The 24,266-nt window shown below is 36.5% G+C and overlaps 1 protein-coding gene and 1 pseudogene across 2 annotated transcripts in view; one reads left to right on the top strand and one right to left on the bottom strand.

Annotated features, from left to right (window-relative positions):
* The window catches only part of SBF2 (SET binding factor 2), a 472,364-nt gene that overhangs the window by 252,493 nt on the left and 195,605 nt on the right, over window positions 1-24,266 (top strand). For both annotated transcript variants that reach the window (XM_007471388.1, XM_007471387.1), the window contains exons 7-13: window positions 1,496-1,628; window positions 2,889-2,997; window positions 13,889-14,002; window positions 17,056-17,133; window positions 18,268-18,381; window positions 18,906-19,034; window positions 22,132-22,230. In XM_007471388.1, the coding sequence (XP_007471450.1) occupies window positions 1,496-1,628; window positions 2,889-2,997; window positions 13,889-14,002; window positions 17,056-17,133; window positions 18,268-18,381; window positions 18,906-19,034; window positions 22,132-22,230 (776 nt within the window). The remainder of the gene's footprint in view (window positions 1-1,495; window positions 1,629-2,888; window positions 2,998-13,888; window positions 14,003-17,055; window positions 17,134-18,267; window positions 18,382-18,905; window positions 19,035-22,131; window positions 22,231-24,266) is intronic.
* On the bottom strand, window positions 10,513-13,756 carry LOC103073110 (solute carrier family 35 member E1-like; annotated as a pseudogene).

The following is a 24,266-nucleotide window of genomic DNA, read 5'->3' as shown; positions in this document are numbered from 1 at the left end:
ATCCAGTTTAACAAATGTAGCATCATAGATATAGTTGAAACTTCCTGTGTATGCCTTCTCATCCCAGAGATATATACTATCCCAAATTTGGTATTTCTTAGTCCCAGATATATCTTTATATTTTGACTGTATGTTTGTATATACCTGAACAATATATAGTAGCATCTTGTATGGTTTTAAACAATATATAAATGCTGTCATCCTATAGCATCACTTTATACCTTACTTTCCTCACTCGATATTATATTGGGAGAGTTATTCATGTTGATATGTGTAGCACTAGCTCTCTTATTTTCACTGCTGTAAAGGTATCCCAAAAGTCTTAGTGATGTTTTAATCTATCTTAAATTCATGAGTATAAGTGTTACAGACCTACCGCCAAAAGCCATATCACTTGAAAATTGTATTTAAATTTCTTTAATAATTATTTCATTTTATAAATTTGGTAGGTTTTTAAAAAATCTTTATTGGAGTATAATTGGTTTTCCTTTTATAAATTTTGAATAATAAAACTTTAGTCTTTTGTTTCAGTCAACATTTGCCATCTTCAATCAGAGGAAGTTTAATTCATAGTATGATTTTACTATAATTTATTCTTCATTCTTACATTTAGGATGTGCCCACTTTTTTCATTGTTTAAATACTTCTACAACGTACCTTTTTGTACCTTATCTTCTTGGGTACATGTGAGAGAGTTTCTGTGATAAATAACTAACAATGGAATTACTAAAATTACTGTAATAACTAGATGGTAGGGTATATGCATCTTAAGTTTCTTTATATTCCTCACAGCAGTATGTATGATAGTTCCTTTCCCTGCCATCCTCATAAAAACTTAGAGTTGTCAGGCTTTGATTTTGGATATTGTAGTAGGTTTAATATCATACCTCATGAATTTATTATGTTGAATTTTTCTGATTATTAGAAGCTTTGGAGCTTCTTTTCATGTTTATCATTTTGATTTCCTCTTTTGTAAATTGTAAATTCATATTATTCTCTTACGTTGATTTTTTCTTGTTGATTTTAGTGGGGATTTTTAAAGTTGTCAACAATGTGCTATTTCCAATAAGTAGAGAAAGGTTGATGTAAAAAGGTGGAAAAAAGATATACCAGGAAAATTTCAATAACAAAACTGGTATGGTTATGTTAACATCAGACAAATGGACTTTAAAAGGGAAAAATGTTATTAGAACAATGCCAAGGATCTAAAACAGAAATTTAAGTACAGACCTTGGAGATTAAGTTGAAAAGAAGGTAATAGTGTATTTCCAAACAACTAATATATTCAATGAGTGTTACACTGATTAGACAAACAAAACTGAAAGTTTGGGAAAGAAATACTCTTAGGCTCTATGGAATTTATAGTTTAACCAAATATTTTTCTTCGGAGATTTTTTAAATATTGGCTTTTTCATTCCATGTCATTCTAAGCCTTCGTTGACAGCACATGTAAAATTAAATGCATTTGGTAATCATTTGCTCTTTGTGTTTTCAGGAATTCAGAATGTCCTCAGCCTCTTCTGTGCAGTCCTCACAGAAAATAAGGTTCTCTTCCATTCTGCAAGTTTCCAGAGACTTAGTGATGCTTGTAGAGCCCTGGAATCATTAATGTTTCCTCTTAAATATAGGTGAGAGTTTTTATTTGGTATCTTTATTTATTCCCAAGTCATGCATTACTTATCAATGATCAGTCAAAACATCATAACGGACAGTTTTGAATGACAAGGGCATATGTTACAAAGTTACATTATTGTAGGAGTCATGATTCTGATAGGAATTAGCCTGGAATTTGGAACTTTTCCAAGTTGTCTATTATTGAGTGGTGATTTGTTTCATGAAAAAATAATTAATTTGAATAGTATTGTCAGCAACATTTAACTCCCTTTGAATAGAGTAGGAGATAAAAGTCTTAAGATAGTACTGTCTGATTATTTACTGTTAAGGAATTATTATTAATTTGAGGGGTTATAGTGTATTATGGTTTTATTTTTTAAAGAGCCCTTATCTTTTTCAGATATATACTAAAGTATGTATAAATGATATATATGGGATTTGCTTCAAATAATATGGTAGGGAAGAGAACAAAAATGGGTAGAAATATGTATGTGGCCATGCATTGGTGATTGTCAAAACTGAATTAGATACATGGGGCTTTATTTTTCTTTTTTCTCTCTATTTTCGGGGGGGGAGAGGGAAGTTAGTTTTTCATAGTAAAAAGTAAAAAATAAAACAACCTAAACAAGTGATGACTTAGAGTGCTGTAAGTAGAATATTTTATTTTAATACTCTTTTTTATCAATTTGATAATCACAATATCTAGGAAACTTAAGTTTATACAAACTAGAAAAAATTTAGACAGTCTACAGATTTTATTAAATTTTTTTAACCTAAGGGCTTTTCTTAACTCCTGGATAATAGAGCATTCTAAACCTTTGTTTTTGTACCTTGCCATTCTTATTCAATACAAAAATCAAGTATAGAAAATGCAATTTGAATGATTGTTTCATATAGACAAATAAACCATCACCAATATTGAGGGAGCGGACCGATCAGGGAGTCAGTTTTACCACCTGATGTCAGATTGCTGTGTACGGAAAAAACTATTTCAAGCAAGTTTGAACAACCTAAAGAGACTGCTTGCCTAGGGGTAAGGGATAAGGAAGCTGCCCTTGTTTACTTTATATCTTGTTATATTGGATCATATCTTTCACATGAAGATTTTTTTTAAATCTTTTTTCCCCAAGAATTTAATATTAACAACCCTGCGAATATTACTGATAATTTCTAAACATAGGTAATCTAAAATTCACACAGCATAAAAAAGAAAGAAAGATATGTTATATTACCGAAGAACAAATATATCTCATGTATATTTTTATTATTTCCAGTTATCCTTATATTCCTATTCTCCCGGCTCAGCTACTGGAAGTTCTGAGTTCCCCAACGCCTTTCATTATTGGAGTACATTCTGTCTTTAAAACTGATGTTCATGAGCTTGTAAGTATTCATCTTTGTTTTTATTTTATTTTATTTTTTTAACATCTTTATTGGAGTATAATCGCATTACAGTGGTGTGTTGGTTTCTGCTTTATAGCAAAGTGAATCAGCTATACATATACATACATCCCCATGTCTCCTCCCTCTTGCGTCTCCCTCCCACCCTCCCTATCCCACACCTCTAGGTAGTCAGAAAGCACCGAGGTGATCTCCCTGTGCTATGCAGCTGCTTCCAGCTAGCTGTCTATTTTACATTTGGTAGTATATATATGCCCATGCCATTCTCTCACTTTGTCCCAGCTTACCCTTCCCCCTCCCCACGTCCTCACTTCCATTCTCTACGTCTGCATCTTTATTTCTGTCCGGGCCCTAGGTTCTTCAGAACCATTATTTATTTATTTTTTTTTTAGATCCCATATATATGTGTTAGCATACGGTATTTGTTTTTCTCTTTCTGACTTACTTCACTCTGTATGACAGACTCTAGATCCATTCACCTCACTACCAATAACTCAATTTCGTTTCTTTTTATGGCTGAGTAATAGTCCATTGTATATATGTGCCACATCTTCTTTATCCATTCATCTATCATTGGACACTTAGGTTGCTTCCATGTCCTGGCTATTTTAAATAGAGCTGCAGTGAACACTGTGGTACATGACTCTTTTTGAATTATGGTTTTCTCAGAGTATATGCCCAGGAGTGGGATTGCTGGGTCATATGGTAGTTCTGTTTTTAGTTTTGTAAGGAACCTCCATACTGTTCTCCATAGTGGCTGTATCAATTTACATTCCCACCAGCAGTGCAAGAGGGTTCCCTTTTCTCTACACCCGCTCCAGCATTTATTGTTTGTAGACTTTTTTGATGATGGCCATTCTGACTGGTGTGAGGTGATACCTCACTGTAGTTTTGATTTGCATTTCTCTAATGATTGGTGATGTTGAGCATTCTTTCATGTGTTTCTTGGCAATCTGTATATTTTCTTTGGGGAAATGTCTGTTTAGGTCTTCTGCCCAGTTTTGGATTGGGTTGCTTGTTTTTTTGATATTGAGCTGCTTGTAAATTTTGGAGATTAATCCTTTGTCAGTTGCTTCATTTGCAAATATTTTCTCCCATTCTGAGGGTTGTCTTTTCGTCTTGTTTATGGTTTCCTTTGCTGTGCAAAAGCTTTTAAGTTTCATTAGGTCCCATTTGTTTATTTTTGTTTTTATTTCCATTTCTCTAGGAGCTGGGTCAAAAAGGATCTTGCTGTGATTTATGTCATAGAGTGTTCTCCCTATAGTTTCCTCTAAGAGTTTGATAGTGTCTGGCCTTACATTTAGATCTTTAATCCATTTTGGGTTTATTTTTGTGTATGGTATTAGGGAGTGTTCTAATCTCATACTTTTACATGTAGCTGTCCAGTTTTCCCAGCACCACTTATTGAAGGGACTGTCTTTTCTCCACTGTATATCCTTGCCTCCTTTGTCATAGATTAGTTGACCATAGGTGCGTGGATTTATCTCTGGGCTTTGTATGTTGTCCCACTGATCTATATTTTTGGTTTTGTGCCAGTACCATATTGTCTTGATTACTGTAGCTTTGTAGTGTAGTCTGAAGTCAGCGAGCCTGATTCCTCCAGCTCCGTTTTTCTTCCTCAAGATTGCTTTGGCTATTTGGGGTCTTTTGTGTTTGTATACAAATTGTGAAATTTTTTGTTCTTGTTCTGTGAAAAATGCCATTGGTCGTTAGATAGGGATTGCATTGAATCTGTAGATTGCTTTGGGTATTATAGTCATTTTCACAATGTTGATGCTTCCAATCCAAGAACATGGTATATCTCTCCATCTGTTGCTATCACCTTAATTTCTTTCATCAGTGTCTTATAGTTTTCTGCATACAGGTCTTTTGTCTTCTTAGGTAGGTTTATTCCTAGGTATTTTATTCTTTTTGTTGCAATGGGAGTGTTTCCTTAATTTCTCTTTCAGATTTTTCATCATTAGTGTATAGGAATGCAAGAGATTTCTGTACATTAATTTTGTATCCTGCTACTTTACCAAATTCATTGATTAGTAGTTTTCTGGTGGCTTCTTTAGGATTCTCTATGTATAGTATCATGTCATCTGCAAACAGTGAGAACTTTACTTTTTCTTTTCCGATTTGGATTCCTTTTATTTCTTTTACTTCTCTGATTGCTGTGGCTAAAACTTCCAAAACTACGTTGAATAGTAGTGGTGAGAGTGGACAACCTTGTTTTGTTCCTGATCTTAGAGGAAGTGGTTTCAGTTTTTCACCATTGAGAACGATGTTGGCTGTGGGTTTGTCATATATGGCCTTTATTATGTTGAGGTAAGTTCCCTCTGTGCCTACTTTCTGGTGGGATTTTATCATAAATGGGTGTGAATTTGGTCAAAAGCTTTTTCAACATCTACTAAGATGATCATATGGTTTTTATCCTTCAGTTTGTTAATACGGTGTATGATATTGATTGATTTGTGTATACTGAAGAATCCTTGCATTCCTGGGATAAACCCCACTTGATGATGTTGTATGATCCTTTTAACGTGCTTTTGGATTCTGTTTGCTAGTATTTTGTTGAGGATTTTTCCATCTACGTTCATCAGTGATATTGGCCTGTAGTTTTCTTTCTTTGTGACATCTTTGTCTGGTTGTGGTATCTGGGTGATGGTGGCCCTGTAGAATGAGTTTGGGAGTGTTCCTCCCTCTGCTGTATTTTGGAAGAGTTTGAGAAGGATAGGTGTTAGCTCTTCTCTAAATGTTTGATAGAATTTGCCTGTGAAGCCATCTGGTCCTGGGCTTCTGTTTGTTGGAAAATTTTTAATCACAGTCTCAATTTCAGTGCTTGTGATTGGTCTGTTTATGCTTTTTATTTTTTCCTGGTTGAGCCTCGGAAGATTGTGCATTTCTAAGAATTTGTCCATTTCTTCCAGGTTGTCCATTTTATTGGCATATAATTGCTTATAGTAATCTCTCATGATCCTCTATTTCTGCAGTGTCAGGTGTTACTTCTCCTTTTTCATTTCTAGTTCTGTTGATTTGAGTCTTCTTTTTTTCTTAATGAGTTTGGCTAGTGGTTGATCAATTTTGTTTATCTTCTCAAAGAAACAGCTTTTAGTTATATTGATCTTTGCTCTTGTTTTCTTCACTTCTTTTTCATTTATTTCTGATCTGATCTGTATGATTTCTTTCTTTCTGCTAACTTTGGGTTTTGTTTGTTCTTCTTTCTCTAATTGCTTTAGGTGTAAGGTTAGGTTTTTTATTTGAAATTTTTCTTGTTACTTGCGGTAGGATTGTATTGCTATAAACTCCCCTCTTAGATCTGCTTTTGCTTCATCGCATAGGTTTTTGGTCGTCGTGTTTTCATTGTCATTTGTTTCTAGATATTTTTTGATTTCCTCTTTGATTTCTTCAGTGATCTCTTGGTTATTTAGTAGTGTATTGTTTAGCCTCCATGTGTGTGGTTTTTTTACAGTTTTTTTCCTGTAATTGATATCTAGTCTCAGCGTTGTTGTCAGAAACGATATTTGATACGATTTCAGTTTTCTTAAATTTACCAAGGTTAGATTTATGACCCCAATATGTGATCTGTCCTGGAGAATGTTCCATGAGCACTTGAGAAGAAAGTGTATTCTGTTGTTTCTGGATGGAATGTCTTATAAATATCAATTAAGTTCATCTTGTTTAATGTATCATTTAAAGCTTGTGTTTCCTTTTTTATTTTCACTTTGGATGATCTGTCCATTGGTGAAAGTAGGGTGTTAAAGTCCCTTACTATGATTGTGTTACTGTCAGTTTCCCCTTTATGGCTGTTAACATTTACCTTATGTATTGAGGTGTTCCTATGTTGGGTGCATAAATATTTACAATTGTAGTATCTTCTTCTTGGATTGATCCTTTGATCATTATGTAGTGTCCTTCTCTGCCTCTTGTAATAGTCTTTATTTTAAAGTCTATTTTGTCTGATATGAGAATTGATACTCCAGCTTTCTTTTGATTTCCATTTGCATGGAATATCTTTTTCCAACCCCTCACTTTCAGTCTGTATGTGTCCCTAGGTCTGAAATGGGTCTCTTGTAGATAGCATATATATGGGTCTTGGTTTTGTGTCCATTCAGCCAGTCTATGTCTCTTGGTTGGAGCATTTAATCCATTCACATTTAAGGTAATTATCGATATGTATGTTCCTATTACCATTTTCTTAATTGTTTTGGGTTTGTTATTGTAGGTCTTTTCCTTCTCTTGTGTTTCCTCCCTAGAGAAGTTCCTTTAGCATTTGGTGTAAAGCTGGTTTGGTGGTGCTGAATTCTCTTAGCTTTTGCTTGTCTGTAAAGGTTTGAATTTCTCCGTTGAATCTGAATGAGATCCTTGCTGGGTAGAGTAATCTTGGTTGTAGGTTTTCCCCTTTCATCACTTTAAATGTGTTCTGACACTCCCTTCTGGCCTGCAGAGTTTCTCCTGAAAGATCAGCTGTTATACCTTATGGGGATTCCCTTGTATATTATTTGTTGTTTTTCCATTGCTGCTTTTAATATTTTTTCTTTATATTTAACTTTTGATAGTTTGATTAATATGTGTCTTGGCGTGTTCCTCCTTGGATTTATCCTGTATGGCATTCTCTATGCTTCCTGGACTTGATTCTTCTGGCACCCCTGTAATTCGAACGTTGGTGCATTTAATGTTGTCCCAGAGATCTCTGAGGCTGTCCTCAATTCTTTTAGTTCTTTTTTCTTTATTCTGCTCTGTGGTAGTCACTTCCACTGTTTTATCTTCCAGGTCACTTATCCATTCTTCTGCCTCAGTTATTCTGCTATTGATTCCTTCTAGAGAATTTTTGATTTCATTTATTGTGTTGTTCATCTTTTTTGCTCTGTAGTTCCTTTAGGTCCTTGTTAAACACTTCTTGTATTTTCTCCAGTCTATTTCCAAGATTTTGGATTATCTTTGCTATCATTATTCTGAATTCTTTTTCATGTAGACTGCCTGTTTCCTCTTCATTTGTTTGGTCTGGTGGGTTTTTACCTTGCTCCTTCATCTGCTGTGTGTTTCTCTGTCTTCTCACTTTGCTTAACTTACTGTGTTTGGGGTCTCCTTTTCGCAGGCTGCAGGTTCGTAGTTCCCGTTGTTTTTGTGTCTGCTGCCAGTGGCTAAGGTTCTTTCAGTGGGTGTGTATGCTTCCTGATGGCGGGGACTGGTGCCTGTGTTCTGGTGGATGAGGCTGGATTTTGTCTTTCTGGTGGGCAAGTCCACGTCTGGTGGTGTGTTTTGGGGTGTCTGTGGACTTATTATGGTTTTAGACAGCCTCTCTGCTAATGGGTGGGGTTGTGTTCCTGTCTTGCTAGTTGCTTGGCATAGGGGGTCCAGCACTGTAGCTTACTCGTTGTTGAGTGGAGCTGGGTCTTAGCATTGAGATGGAGATCTCTGGGAGAGCTTTCGCCATTTATATTACGTGGAGCTGGGAGGTCTCTGGTGGACCATTGTCCTGAATTCGGCTCTCCCTCATCAGAGTCAGCGGCCTGGCGCCCGGCTGAAGCACCAAGACCCCATCAGCCACACAGCTCAGAAGGAAAGGGAGAAAAAAAGAAAGAAAAATAATAATAAAATGAAATAAAATAAAATAAGGTTATTAAAATAAAAAATTATTTAAAAACATTAAAAAGTAATAAAAAGAAGAAAAAAAAAGAATGGAAGAAAGAAGAGAACAACCAAACCAAAAAACAAATCCACCAATGATAGCAAGTGCTAAAAATTATGCAAAAAAAAGAAAAAAAAGAAAAAACGGAGAGACAGAACCATAGGCCAAATGGTAAAAGCAAAGCTCTGCAGACAAAATCTCACAAAGACTCATACACATACACACTCACAAAAAGAGAAAAAGGAAAAAAATATATATGTCTTTTGAGAAGTCTGAGGTCTTCTGCCAGCATTTAGCAGTTGTTCTGTAGGAGCTGTTCCACATGTATTTCTGATGTATTTGTGGGGAGGAACGTGATCTCCACATCTTTCTCCTCCACCATCTTGAAGGGCTCCAGTATTCATCTTTAAATAGCCGGTTATTGCAGTCAGAGGTTTATCATATTTTTTTGAGTCCTGTAACATTTCAACTAATTACTATTTTCGGATCTGTTGCATTACCAGTAGAAAAGATTGGCTGGAAGAAAAGCATCATTCAAAAATCTAAATATATTAATTTTTCCTTATAGCAAGTACAGGAGACTTATAAAATGAATTCATTAATGTTTTAAAATTCCCCTCTTTTGGCATGTTAAGTTTATCTTTCTGTAATCTTCATCCTATATATGAGAAAGGAAGATAAAATTATCCATTAATTTATACTTTTGTTATGAGTGCTTTAATTTATTCATATTTCGAAATGAGGCCTGTGTTAATGCTGATTGGCTGATAACTAAAATACAAAAAGCATTTGCAAAAGAGTGAAGGGTTTTAGTGGAATACAAGTTCAGTATGAGCTCCACCATATTATTCTGTTCTCAATGCCATATGAATAAAATACCAGAGAGAGAAAGTAATGCTCTGTATTCAGCCAGTTCTGAAATAACAGGTTTATTTCTCTGTACTGCACTTTAAGAGGGACTGTAACAAAATAATGGGTTTCAGAGAAGGACCTCTAGGATGTCAAGAGTTTGGAAACTATTTTGTGAGGCCCTAAGGAAATTTTCTCAGGTAATAACCTAATGTTATTTGATAGCTAAAGATAAATATTTAAGTAGCTGTCATAGAAAAAAGGGTTAGAGACTGAAATAGAATCAGTGGGTATAGTGGATATGGAAACAAATTTCTCCTCAGTATAAGAGTTTTCAGCTAAATAGAGCTGCCCAATGATGAGACTGGGTTTCCTTATGTGAAGAGTGTACTCTCAGGTAGTGTAAGTAGAGTGCAAGGAACAGGTTGCGTGACACTTAAGGGAGTTTAAGAAAAATGCTTCACTGAAAGGTTGGGCTATATGACATCTGTGATCCACAAATCCTGAAAAGTTGTAATTCTAATTTTGTTTTAGTTTTAAATGCCAGCAAAGAGGTAAGCTCTATAGGTACTTTCACATAATTACAATTGTAATCAAATCATAGGTGTTATGTAAACTGACAAAACACCATTCTACATTGCAGTTATAAACAGGACCCTTATTCATATATTAATCATTCTTTCTAACCTTATATATTGATATCTAGTTCCTATTTAACTTTGATATCACCATATAAAAATCTGTGTAAATCAGGAATCATTAAGTAAAACCTCATTAGTACTAATTAGAAACACACTCATCTGGTTTGTAGGTAATTTTTTTCCCACTGAATATAAACTGTCTCTGGAAGTTAGACAAACCAAGTGCTGACAAAAGTAAATTTCTTAATTTTTTATTGAATAAATTAGAATTTTTAATCCTATTATCAACATAATAACTTCAACAATTTTGGCTAGTTTCTCTATTACATTTTTACATGTTATTTTACTTTATTTAATTTTTTGCCGTGCAAAATTATCCCCATTTATTGTGGTTCAACTGCAGACTCTACTGCCTCTGGTGAAGGCACGCAGCACGTTCTTTTCATAAATAACAGCCTTCAGGACGGCCCCTTCCTGTTTTACACAGAATTGTCTTAGAACTTGGGGCCAAAGTAATTAAAAAGCAAGCCAGTGACAAACAGGGACTCCTGAGGCCAGTGGTACTAAACTCACAGGCCAGAAGGGGGGACCCTGTGACCTCTCCAGGAGCTGCCCATATTCATAAGCTGACAAGATGTAACCTCTAAATACAAAATTCCAATTATCAAAAACAAATAGTAGTCAAGCTTTAGCTACAGTAGGTACTTCCTCTATGGAACAGAGAACTGTCTCACGTACCAGAAGGTAAAGGGTGACCCAAAATCCCATCTGCTGGTCAAACCAAGTGCCTGTTCAAGAGGCTGGGGACAGGGTTGAAGTAAGAAGGCAGCCATCAGCGAAGACCCCACCAGCCAAGCAAGTGGTCCCCTCCGAGGGCACAGTCTCTCGTGATGCCAGGTGTCCCAACCTGGACCTCAGCACATGGGTTACCCACTGGGGTCACATAATCTTCCTAATGATGTGATTCTACCAAAACCCACATTTTTTTCTTGACCAAAGACTCTGATTTGGCAAACTAAGTCCTAGCTTGGTGCTTGCCCCTTCACAGGGACATGATTCAGATCCTCATGTAAACACCACAAGAACAGCTAATGGAATCAGAGTGCTGAGCTCTCATTTATGACACAAACTATTGAGATGACATTCTTGATTCATGTCACTTTCAGAGATTGTGGTCACTAAAAAAGCGCTTCAAAACACTTCATTCCTTCCTACTAAATGCAGAAATGTGCTGAGATAGGCATCACCAGCAACTTTCCTTGTTTTTAAACGCTTAAAAACAAAAGGGTTTTCCAACCATAAGCCAGTCCTCATGCATCCTGCATCCCCTAAGGGGGACTGAGGCATAACACAGACAACTACAAAATATGCCCTAGAAAAATGCAAGATCCTCGTAAAACCAACATCTCCCCACCAAACATCCCACTAAGTCAGCACAGAGGCGGTGAAGGCTCATCAGAAAACACAAAATGAGTATTAGAGAAATAGAGCTTGAAACACTGAACATGATTTCCTCATGATCCTTCTCGCAGCCCTGCGTGCTCTCCTCCTTGCTGCTCCAAAAGGAGGGATGCCCTACTCCGGCAAGGGAAGAAGGAGCCCAGGAGACAGCGGCCATCCTTCCCTCTGGATCCGGGCACATGCCACCTCTGACTTATGGGTCAGAGAATTAGGTTCTAAGAATTCAATGCTAATTGCAGTAATTTTGCACTGGGGAGCGTTCACCAGAATTGCACACAGCCATGGGGCTGACCAGAAAGCTGAGTCCATCTTTGTGGCTGGAGATGTTTTCAATAACCCTCGCACTCCTCTGCTCCACTCCTGCACCAGTCCTGTGCCTATCTGAGCAGTGGAATTAAAGCAGTGGGACCAGTCCCCCCCTCAGCTAGGTTATACTTTGACTGGTTGTCAGAAGTTTCTGGTACTGCTGGGGGCTGGAGAGGAGGACTGGCAGAACATGCTGCATTGCTTGCTAGACTCTGCATGTCATAATGGTACAACGTGTATGAGTTTGGGTAGCTCTGCCGGCTGTACTAGAAGTGATCTGTCAAGATGTTGTTGCGGCCGTACTGATAGTCCCCGTGCTGGGGGAAGAGGATGCTGTTGTGGGGCTTCTCTAGGGGGCTCCGATGATGCCCCTTACCGCTCAGGTCCCCCGTCGTGACAGGGAGGGCTTCCGGGCTTGCTGATTCGTATCTTACTTGGTCTTATTGCACAGAAAGACCCCCAGGATGGCCGTCATCATGCCCAGGACGTTGGTGCTGGTGACCGGGTTTCGCAGCATGATCAGGGGCACCGTGATGACCATGATTCTCTTGGTGGCATTGGCAACCGAGTAGCTCAGAGGGCTGATGAAGTTGAGGAGGCTGAAGGCAATGACGTTCTGGGCAAAGTTACAGAAGCTGCTGACAGCCAGGAGCAGAAGCATCCAAGGCCACTGGGACACATAGGTCAGGTCGCTGCTGACCAGGAAAGCTCAGAGGTCCACCAAGGACCCACGTGGGGATCATATAAAAGACAGCATGGCAGCCCAAGCTGTTCAGCAGCTGGAGATGGTGGATCCTTGACTCTCATAATACCTTTTTGGAGAAAATATTCTGAAGCGAGAAGCACAGTGTGGCAGCAAGGGCGCTGACAAGCCCCCACATGTCGAAGGACAACTTGGTGACCGTGGCCAGCAGGACGCCACTGATGATGGGGATGAGTGACAGGTACACCTTGGTGCTCTGTTTCTCCATGATGATCCAGGACATGAGGACCACGCAGATGGGCATGGTAGCCTTGACAGTGTACGCGTAGGACACGGGCACCTTCCAGATGCTGACGTGCGCGGACACTGACACGAAGTACTTGCCGAAGGCAAGCGGCAGCATGTAACGTGGTTAGAAGCGCGGCGGCCACAGGCGGCTGGGCTGCTATGCGGATGGGGCCCAGGGCACAAGAAAAGCGGCGCCAGGGGCACACGCCAGGCATGGAGCAGAGGCTGGAGACCCGTGCACAGTGCCAGGATGTGGCACAGCGACAGGGTTACGGGGAATGGGAAGGCGCTCTGGGTCACCTTGTTGACCACGCTGTCGCCTGTGCTCAGCGCTTAACGCAGCAGGCCGAGCCCCGCCACCGGCGCCCTCGCACACCCCGCCACCCCCACCCCGCGGCTCCCAGGCCCCCTGCGCCCCCTACCTGTTATTTTAAAACAGACTTCGTAAACTGCTAAAAATCAGCTTCTTTCTTAACTACCTAAACAGTACCATTTTGACGTATACTAATTGCTTTGCTTGTTAACTCATAATGATTACTGTGTTATTTAGGATATGGTTATTTAGGATATTTGGGATATGGCATGCAAAATACAATGGCTAAAACAAAATGGAATTTTATTTAGCGTTCATGCAGCAGTTTGTAGATAGAAGTGTTCCATTATGTCAGACCAGTTTGCTCCATGAACTCATTCAAGGTCCAAACTTTTTTGCTTCTTGTTCCTCCACTAGAATCCACTCAGGCATTGTCATCCTCTGAATGTTCAGGGTTGGGTTACTGCCAGTTCATAGTTTCAGCTATGGGAAGGGGAAAGAGACCATAGGAGGGCCTTACATCCCCTCTGTTTTGAGTGCCTGGGAGTGTGCACATCACTTTTCATGTTCCATTGGCAGAAACTTAGTCACACACCATACCTAATTTCAGAGGAAGCTGGGAGATATACAGTAGCTGGGAAGGCAATCTAGAAATACATTTTATTAATTACAGATTAATTTTTTTTTGTCTTCTTCAGTTAGATGTAATCATAGCTGATTTGGACGGAGGCACTATTAAAATTCCTGAATGTATTCACCTCTCTTCCCTGCCGGAACCACTTCTGCATCAGACTCAAGCAGCTCTTTCTTTGGTATGATATATTTTTTATAGTAATTTTCTCTTGATTTAAATCTAAGCTAAGATAATTGGATATCATTTATTGACAGTGTAATTACTTTAAAAAGATTTATCTTCTTAAAACATGAATATATTCTCATATAGTAGTTAGAATAAGATTATTTATTAGATATTATCTAAAGAATATACTTTGAATCCTAACTGAATATTTGTTCTACATTCATTTTTTCACTCAGCATACTTATTTAGTAGTTACTATATACTGAATACTGTGCTAGGTATTGGAAACACACCTGTGAAAACAAGACCAGACTATGCCTCGAAATCCCTGAATCTCCTAACATCCCTCATTAGAAGCTAGCACCTCTTCCTTTTCCTTCGCCTTCCTTATTGACATCTCATTTCTCTTTGGTAGGTGTGCTTCTTGCAAAACAGTGTGATAACAACTGGTCAGTGTTTCCAAGTTACTACAAAAAAGATGTAACCTAGTGATAGATTAAATGTCCAGCATTCTGTGCAGTGAAGTTTTAAGAAATATTGTGACTTGGGTGTTTCTCATTGAAACAAATTTAATTCTTTTGTCAACCTTTGTTTATTTTTAAAAGTACAGTATTTTATTTTACTGACAACATTTTAGGTGCCCATTTATCCATCGTCAGAAATTTGAAACTTAGAAATTTTGCATTCCCTTTCAAGCCATTACTAGAACTAAGACCTTCATATTCTTCTTGAATAGTATTCCAGTCTGAGCTGTTTAAAAAAATTTTTTTTCTCCCCTTTAACAGGAACTTAGGAACTCAGAAGTCTAGGATTACCAGGAGGGATTTATTCTCAGAAATTTCCAAATTTGTGTTAGTCCTTATGTTGTTATAGTGGATTCTATGGAATGGGAACATTTAGAGAAGACTGAGTTTTCCTAATATCATTTGTAATCTGGGATACAAGGTGGGATAGAGTAAAAAACAACTAGTTTAGGACTTAGGAGAACTGAATTCCAGTCTACATCCTGCCACTTGATACTTTGAGCAAATCACATTACATCTCTAGGCCTCTGTTTCCTAGTCTTTATCAATAGGATGAATGTTTTATACAAAGGATGACAAATGACTGTTTCCCAGAGTGAAGTATCGAGATGATTTGGGGTGGTATGTGGCGACTTTTTTTATTTTAATAATTATGTATTATAATGTTTATTAAAAATAGCATACAAAACCTGTGACTTCACAGATGGTATCATCTAAGAAAATACTAGACTTAAAGAGAGAAGATAATTTAAAGACATTTTAAAGAAAAATATTAGCTAAATAATTGCATCAGTTGTATATGGATATAGCAAAAGCTGAGAAGGTAGTATTTGAGTGATTGAAAAGTTTTATGTTTCTAGAAAATTAAATGTTTTAAAATCTTCTGTATGATTACTTAATGATATTTTTAATTATGCAGGAATTAGGTACCAAAATTAACAAAGATTAAGATTTTAGTTCTTAAATCAGTGGCTCTTGGTAGAGGTTCTGCTGCACACTGGTAAACCTTAACCTACAACACCTGTGCCACCAAGTTTAATCAATGAGTAAAATTCATTTCTGATAAAATTGAGTATGCCTACTTATGTAGTTTTCAAGCACTGTGGTGGATTATGTACTACAGTGTACATGAGAGCATAGTATACTGGCAAAATAGGACCAAAAAGAAATCACATTTGATGGACTGTGTGGGAGATTTGACACACAAGTATATGAGCTTCATTTGGTCAGTAAATAATTGTAATCAAATGGTTACACAGTACTCCACCTGTATAATAATCATGGATAATTTTATAGACATGAAGATGTTATACTGTAGTAATGATTTGGTGATTGGATTGTAAATATTATCGATATTTTGGTGTCATGTATAAGTGTTGTTTTGAGTCTTTTGGTCTATTGTAAGTATGTTACGAAACGCTGAGTATTTGAAAATGATGCTGCAAAGACAAAAATTTGCTACGTAATGATACAAAGTTATTTTTTTCTTTTAAGTCCTGCATGGACCTTTCTTTCCCACATGCTCCCCAACCTGCTTTCCTTCAAAGCCTAACACAAATGTTAGTTACCTTCTTTTTTAACTTTCCCTAGGTTGAATTAATTATACTTTATATTCATATATTACTATTTTATATATTTATAATACTTGTCACATTGTGTTATACTGTTACCCCTCTGGACTGTGAGGTTCATAAATTTATTTCCTTTCTCCTCAGTATTTTAATTAATTAACTAATTAATTTTTAATTACATTAAGAAACATAAAAACAAATGCTTAAGATTTTCAACTGTATAGACAAATAACTCTGCCCTAGACCATTCTGTTTCCAGAATTGACTACTGTTTTACAGTTTAGTGTGTATTTCAGAACTTTACATTTTCATTTATATATATATATCAGTGCATGTACATATATAGATTTAGGATTTATTTTGTTTTATATTCAAATAATGAAATCACACTATGTGTGTTTTTCTAGAACGTGTTTTTTAAAAATTATTTATTTATTTATTTTTGGCTGCGTTGGGTCTTTGTTGCTGCGTGCTGGCTTTCTCTAGTTGCAGCAAGCGGGGGCTGCTCTTTGTTGAGGTGTGCGGGCTTCTCATTGCAGTGGCTTCTCTTGTTGTGGAGCACGGGCTCTAGGCGCGCAGCCTTCAGTAGTTGTGGCGCGCAGGCTCAGTAGTTGTGGCTCACAGGCTCTAGAGTGCAGGCTCAGTAGTTGTGGCACATGGGCTTAGTTGCTCCGCAGCATGTGGGATCTTCCCGGACCAGGGCTCAAACCTGTGTCGCCTGCATTTACATGCGGATTCTTAACCACTGGACCACCAGGGAAGTCCCTAGAACATGTTTTTTAATTAAATATTTTTTCTTGCTTTTCACATAGTACATACAGAGCTGCCTCAGCTAACTCATCGTATTTCATGGAGGGAATATATTGTAATTCATGTACTGACATTTTTTCATCTTAATGCCCCAGGTAGATCAAATAATAGATTTTATCGATATTTACGATCTTTTACATAACAAAGCTTCTTTGCTTTAGATTCTACACCCAGATTTGGAAGTAGCAGATCATGCTTTTCCCCCTCCACGAACAGCTTTATCCCACTCAAAAATGCTGGTAAGAAGTTTAATATTTAAATCTGATGTTTTTACAAAGAGTTGTTTTTCTTTGTATGTTTTTCAAAGAAGCTGAGTATAGTGAGAGTTAGATGGATAGCCTAGTAAAGGTGTGCCAAATTAGAAATTAGGAGAATTTGTCACTGACTGACCTTGTGACCTGCTCAAGGAGAAGCCTCAGGCAGTACACTGACTGGGAGGGGAGTAAGCTAAGACTGTTGCATGAGTAAGAGGAGGCATGAGTAAGTATGGGACAAAAAATCAGAACCTAGATTAGAGCCTGAAAAACTGTGTCAAGCATCAAATCAAAAGGGTCAGGCAAGGATAAAAAAGGGAAGCTTACAAAAAATGGAAACAGAGATTGTTGGTTACAGGAGAGAATTAAGTTTAGGGAGTGAGTGGATGAATGTAGCTCCAAATGGAAGCCATAAAAGAGTGAATATATAACGGAGACGCTTTTTTAATTTTGATCAATGCGTTTCTTAGAGATGAGCTTTGTGGTCAGTAAGGAACATTATAGAGCTGCACACCTTTGACAAATTATGAAGCATTTTAAACTGTTTCTTTGTCAATTAAATAAGAGGTTGACTAAATAAATCTGTAAGTTTCCTGAGAGTTCTAAAACTATGATTTTTAAAAAATCTGAATTATCAAAACAGATTTTTGTCATACCTTATTAATATAAGAATAGATTTTTATAAATTGGATAAACTTTGGAACAGTTTCATAAGCCTTTAAAATACAGTCTTGAGTGTTTTCTTTTGTATTTGTGACTGTAATTCATTTGATGGATATAAAAATCAAATGACTTGGGAAATATGCCCTTCTCTAACATGGTGAAAGGGGAGACCCTGTGATTTATGTTTTTTTCTGAGAGGAAAATTGGATGTACTAGAGGCAAGTTTTGTTTGGTTCAGCTTTTAAAAGAACTATTTAATGGCCTCTACTCTCCAACAGTGGGACAGACTAGATGTCCGTCACTTAATACTGCCACAAATGAGACTTCTGTGTAGGAAGCACAGACAGATTTATTAAATAATCTCTCAGGTTCTTTCCAACTTCTTGACTTTGTGATTTTTTTGTTTGTTTTTTTAAGAAATTTAATTATCTAACATATTTCTTCTTATATTTTCAGGATAAAGAAGTGCGTGCAGTTTTTCTTAGGTTATTTGCACAGCTTTTCCAAGGATATAGATCATGCTTACAACTCATAAGAATTCATGCAGAACCAGTAATACATTTTCACAAGGTAAGATATAATACCATATTGTATGTATCCAAAATGTAGACTCTAATTTAATAAAACAACTTGGTTGTCTTTTTCTAGCCATGTATTTTGACCTTAATTTATCAAATGTGTTATTTAAAATCTCTGCTTTTTGTGGTTAGGTGATAATTTTTTTCTTTATTTTTATTGGAACGTAGTTGATTTACAGTGTTGTGTTAGTGTCAAGTGTACGATAATCTTTAATAGTACTGTGGAGCTGACATATTTTCCTTTATAGTATGGTAACTTTAAATTGATTTTTCTTTTAAAATTGAGGTTATTTCTGATTTCCCCTCATGCTTTACAGACAGATTCATTTTTATTCTTTTCAATACATGTAGTATTTCAGGTATCAAAACCCTTTTTGAGAGGAATGTATTTTTTAACAACACATTTATGCATGAAGACATTTATTCAGGCTTTGATCTTTCTATTATATTTCTGTTTTGATCATTCATCCATTACTAAGTGATAACTTATTCGTTTCACATTTTCTTTCTTTACAGACAGCTTTCTTGGGGCAGCGTGGTTTGATTGAGAATGATTTCCTCACAAAAGTTCTCAATGGAATGGCATTTGCAGGTTTTGTTTCAGAAAGAGGTCCTCCCTATAGATCCTGTGATCTTTTTGATGAGGTATAGTTCTTATCAAATGAATGCATTATTTACACACAAAATTAGACTAGTAGATAAAAGGAGAGAAGTAGTGTTTTAAACATTTAATCAAAATCAAAAATATTTATTATTATGCATATCAGATCTTGATGTTTATAATGTGGATTAGAAAAATAAGAAAAAAATATAATTATTGGATGTCTCAGAAATACATAAAAGTCTTGAACAACTGAATTTTTTTTTTTTTTTTTTGGCCCCGCTGTGCAGCTTGCGGGATCTTAGTTCTCTGACCAGGGTTGGAACCTGTATCCCCGGCAGTGGAAGCATGGAGTCCTAACCACTGGACCACCAGGGAATTCCCTTGAACAACTGAATTTTAAATATTTGATTAAAATCTTTTTGAAAAATGGACAGTGATTGTATAGATAGAACTTAACAGTTTTATAGAGAGAAAGATCTAAGTTCAATGTGTAAATAGTTTATTTCAGACTGCAGTTACATTTAATCTATCAGTGTCTTAGAGCCATAGTTTAAGCCATTCTTTTTTTTTTTTTTTTTTTAACTGTTATCTTTATTTTAATCAAAGCTTGGAAAATAAAGTAGGGAAGACACAATTTCAGTTCCTCGGTAAAAGATAGAACCACAAATAAGGGTGTTTTCTTAGTACTAATCCTTGGAAAATATAGCAGATTTCAAGTAAGAATTAGCACCTTCTTTGCATTTAGCTAAGCCATTCTTACTAATCAGTAATCAGCATTTGTCTAGCTCCCTTAGGAGATACTAAGTATATTTAAGACAGATTTAGTCTCTATCTTCAAGGAATTGGCCATATAAAGGAAAAGTTAGGGCAGATGCAACTCAAAATAAGGATCCTATTTTTTGCTAGTTGTGATTTTTCTTATTGTAATGCATCTTTCCATTTATCATTTAACTATGTTCATGGCAGCCCATTCTGGTGGATGGAACAATGACTCTTACTCCCATTTCAATTTCTGGAAGAACATTATATTAGAACCAATGAATGTAAAAGTTCTTAGAAGTCTATAAAAGAAAAACACTCCTGGCACCCAAGGTAGTGAAGAATAGTAATAGTGATCATATTATGCTTCTGGTGGTTTTATTTTATATAGAGAAGTTAGGAATCAAGGTTTTAAAGATGCTTGGTTCAGAGAAGGGTCTTTTATTCTCTGTAAAGATAGTTGAGTAAGGTAAGAATGAAAGAAAAGGCATATGTTTTAGTTCTGAGTATGGAGATCTGCAGCAAATGCTTTACTTAATAATAACACAAAGCATGTGAAGATCTAGGAGAGATTGCCCTGAGGTGGACAATTTTTTCTGATCACCGTTGATCTCTGATTCTCTGATATGATTGATTATCTAATACTAACATATACCAGCCTTTAGATCTTGAACTAAGTAATTGATACTAAGTAATCAATCCATATAAAATCATCCACATAAAACTAAGTAATGTTTTATGTGGATGAATTAGGTGTTCCCCAGGGTCCTTTCTAGCGCCTATGCTTTATTAGTCTCTGAAGCATTCTAAGTAGTAACATTGGTTTATGTACCCTTTGCTTTCTATCCAAATTCCTTTAGTAGCTCTCTCTAGCATCTTCATCACAACTAATAACCCAGATTGATTACTTCCAGAAAATTTGCTTGCCAGCTTGCCACAGCCTCTGACTGTATTTGTAACTGTTTCCCTTGTCTGAAGTGCTCTCTTTCTCCTTTTCAGTCTATTTTCGATACTCTACTCATATCTCACCACCTCCTCCAGACTTTCCCAGAGTAGAGGACTCTGAGAGCCACTAGTCTGCTTTAGCCTTTATTTTATGTCTCTAACTTTATATGGCAACTTGTCTTTTATTATGTTCATTTATATACTTAAGGGATAGACAGATAGATAGATAGATAGACAGATGGATGGATAGATTGATTCTTCAGTTTGGAAACAATGATAAGGCAAGGACTCTGTGTGAGATTCCTATTGGGTGTCCCCTTAGTGTTCATCCAGTTCTGTGTTCTGTCTACAGTGATGATTTTTGATGTCTTATTGATGATGTTACTTGAAAACCAGTTATTTGTATGTTTACTTCAGTCAAGGGCTTAAAAAAAATGGGACACCAGACCTAAGTAATTTCTTCTTCTACCCTCTTTGGCCATTAACTGGTTTGCAGGGGAATGTGCTTTTAGGAAAATTGCACTTGCTCCTGGGAAAGGGATCCTTGTTTTCATTTAGCCAAGGGCAGCCTACCACACACAAGGCTTATGGAGCTTGGAGTGACAGCTTGCACTGTGTGTTGTCTTATCCCCACACTCCCATCAAATAGACCTGCTAGAAGGAAAGAAACGTTTGACTTTCTTTGGCAATCCTTCTGAATCCTGGCCTAGAAGAGGTGGAGTCATAGTTTTATATGTCTGTCTGCTCCAGTGAATCTATTAGTTCCTTGCATGAAAATTCCTACATTATACCCTTAAAAAAATACCCATCTGTTTACCTCCTCCCTATACCTCATTTTTTCCTGTCAGTACTCTTTGCTGTACTCCAAGTAGCACAGTTCTCCCAGTAAGTTAGTTGGTTAGGAAATGGATCAGAGTTTATATAATTTGAGAACTAGAAGGAACCTAAAGTTCATCTTGTTCTTCCATCTTATTTTAGAGATGAAGAAACTGAAGCTCAGGAGTTTTAGTGACTTGTTTCAAATCATGCTGTTAGCATGCTAGGACTAGAGTGACCCAACTTGAACATTTGGTTCATATTTTGTGAGTTAGGGAAATGTTTGAAGACTTTCTGCCCGTCTGAAATTCTTTGAGAGAATTCTGTGAGTGAGGCCTGGAGAATGAGAGAAGAATCTAAGTTCCAGAAATGACTTTTTCCAAGAAGAAACAGGACCCTAAATCAGCAGAGAGAGACCACCAGAATATTCAAGGGCTTGATTGACTCTGTAACGGTAGAATAGAGGCAAAACACAGTAAAAATCTAAAATAATTTGTTTTAATAATAGTATATATTTTGGATGCTTTTTGGTTTGCAAATTGTGTGAAATTTTCACACGGTTTTCTATATTCAGCATATTTGGGAGTTGATGTTCTACCATTTGATTCTTTTTCCAAGTTGGTAGCTTTTGAAGTAGAGCGAATTAAAGTTGAAGAAAATAACCCAGTGAAGATGGTAAAGCACGTCAGAGAGCTGGCTGAGCAGCTCTTCAAAAATGTACGTAAGTGTATTTATTTAGACGGTCATTAATTTTAAAAGTATTAATAAAGTATTTTGTTTGAAAAATTAAAAAGCTTTGTATTCCTAGTGATTATCTCTTTTGTTCTGATTTAAAACCTTTGGGACTATGAGTTACAAGATATTACAGTTGGTACTATGCATCAAAATAGACCTCACTTTTCAAAGTGATTTTCCTGTCAATTGCTCTATTACAAAAACATATTAGTCACAATTTTCCAGTTTGTCATTTGCCTTCATTGTGATTTTCATTTAGCTCTCTGTCTTCTTAAGAGCGTATTGAACATTTTTGAGATGTAAAGATTAGACTCATTGGAAACCAGAACTGCGTCAGACAGAATTGACCAATTTACTCTGCTTTAGCTTTGTACAGTGATTGTCCACTGTATCAGGAAAAACTTTGAGTTGTATTGTTTTGAACATATAGGGAGTGAAAAGCGAAAGAAAGAAAGAAAGAAATCTGTCAGGTGACTACAGAAACTCAAGGGTGAAAATATTCCCTGAGAGAAGAAATACAGTAAGTTAAAAAGACTGGAATGTGGTAAAGTGTGCATTTGGATACCAGGAAAGAAGAAAACCTAGGATGCACGCAGAAAAGTGGACTGTGGCTAATGATTTCTCCTGCGTGTGAAGCTTTTCAGAGTTGAATCTTTTTACTAAGTAAAGGGAAGTAAGTGGGAAGTATGGTTTTCCAGGGGAAAGTTGAGGGAAGATGCATTTTAAAGGAAATACAGTTAAGAAAGATTTGAGGTCAGTATCCTGGTATTGTATAACTTCATTATTTGAATAGGTGGACCTTTTTGGATGTTGGATCATTAGTCAGTGCTTTGTCACATCCATTCGAAATCTGAGAACCAATTGGATAAAAACATGAATACTAAACTGTGTTTCTTTGTTTCATATTATTCAGTTATTTATGAATTTTATTCCTGAAGTTATTTTAAATTTATCCCTTGGACTGATATCCTAAATTCCACATTTATAACTGTGTCCAATATAATAAATCTGTTTCTTGATTAGTATGCTGAAACTTAAAAAGAATTCTGTCAGAAGGAAAACTTGTGTTCTGTGCTGGTCTTTGCCATTTATTGTCAATATGATGGCTGTATAGAACTAATGTGTAGCGTGATCACATGAGAAAATTCTGTTGAGGTATTGTAATAATAATAAATATTGAGTGTTTAGCACAACATGCCAGACATGGAATTAAGCACTTTACATACATCATCTCTAATCCTTATAACAATGTAAAATAGGTGTCATTATCCCCATTTTACTGGGAATAATTGGCTCAGGACCATATGGTTATTAAGTGATTGAATCCAGATTTTAAATTCAGGAATTTTCCTCTATCCAGTTCCTAAGACTATCTTCTTTCACTCCATTAGGCTGGCTCATCTCCAATTGGAAAAATAGTGGTACTTCCAAAGGCTGACTTTGTACTTTTTTCTTTATAAAGCTCTTTAATGTATTTTCTCATTTGACTTGAAAATGGCCCTGTGAGGTAGATAGGGCAGGTGTTGATATGTGAGGAAATTGAAGATTAGAAAGGTTTTTTCCTTGCCTACTAGGAGTGATTTATTTATGGATTTCAAAGAATAGCAAAACTTCAAATGGAAATCAGTGTTTGAGACTCTGGGACTGATCCCTTTAATAACTGAATATCTATTTCTTGTGTTTTTACAAGACTATTCCAGAGCTGCAAAATTTTATAGCCAGTAAGTGACCAGAGCTGGGGTTGTGACCCAGGTTTGCCTCTATCACAGGACAGAATATGCAGTGTATGTAAGGGAGTGTGCCAAGCCATTTTGATGCAAAAACAAAGTAACTGAAATATAATGATAGCTTAAATGTAATCTGTAACTTAAATTTAACGATACATAGCTTACACTAAGCCAAAACAAAACTGAAAATTGCAATAAAATAAATATCTAGTAATTATACGTTCTTAAGGGTGATTGTCAAACACAAACAGCCCCCATCCTATAGAATAGCACTTTTAAAGTGATCATCGT

This window comes from Lipotes vexillifer, unplaced genomic scaffold (assembly GCF_000442215.2).
Source record: "Lipotes vexillifer unplaced genomic scaffold, Lipotes_vexillifer_v1.1 scaffold6, whole genome shotgun sequence".
NCBI classification, from domain to species: domain Eukaryota; kingdom Metazoa; phylum Chordata; class Mammalia; order Artiodactyla; family Lipotidae; genus Lipotes; species Lipotes vexillifer.
The sequence above is the reverse complement of the archived record's forward strand: the minus strand, read 5'-3'. Positions and strand labels throughout refer to the sequence as shown.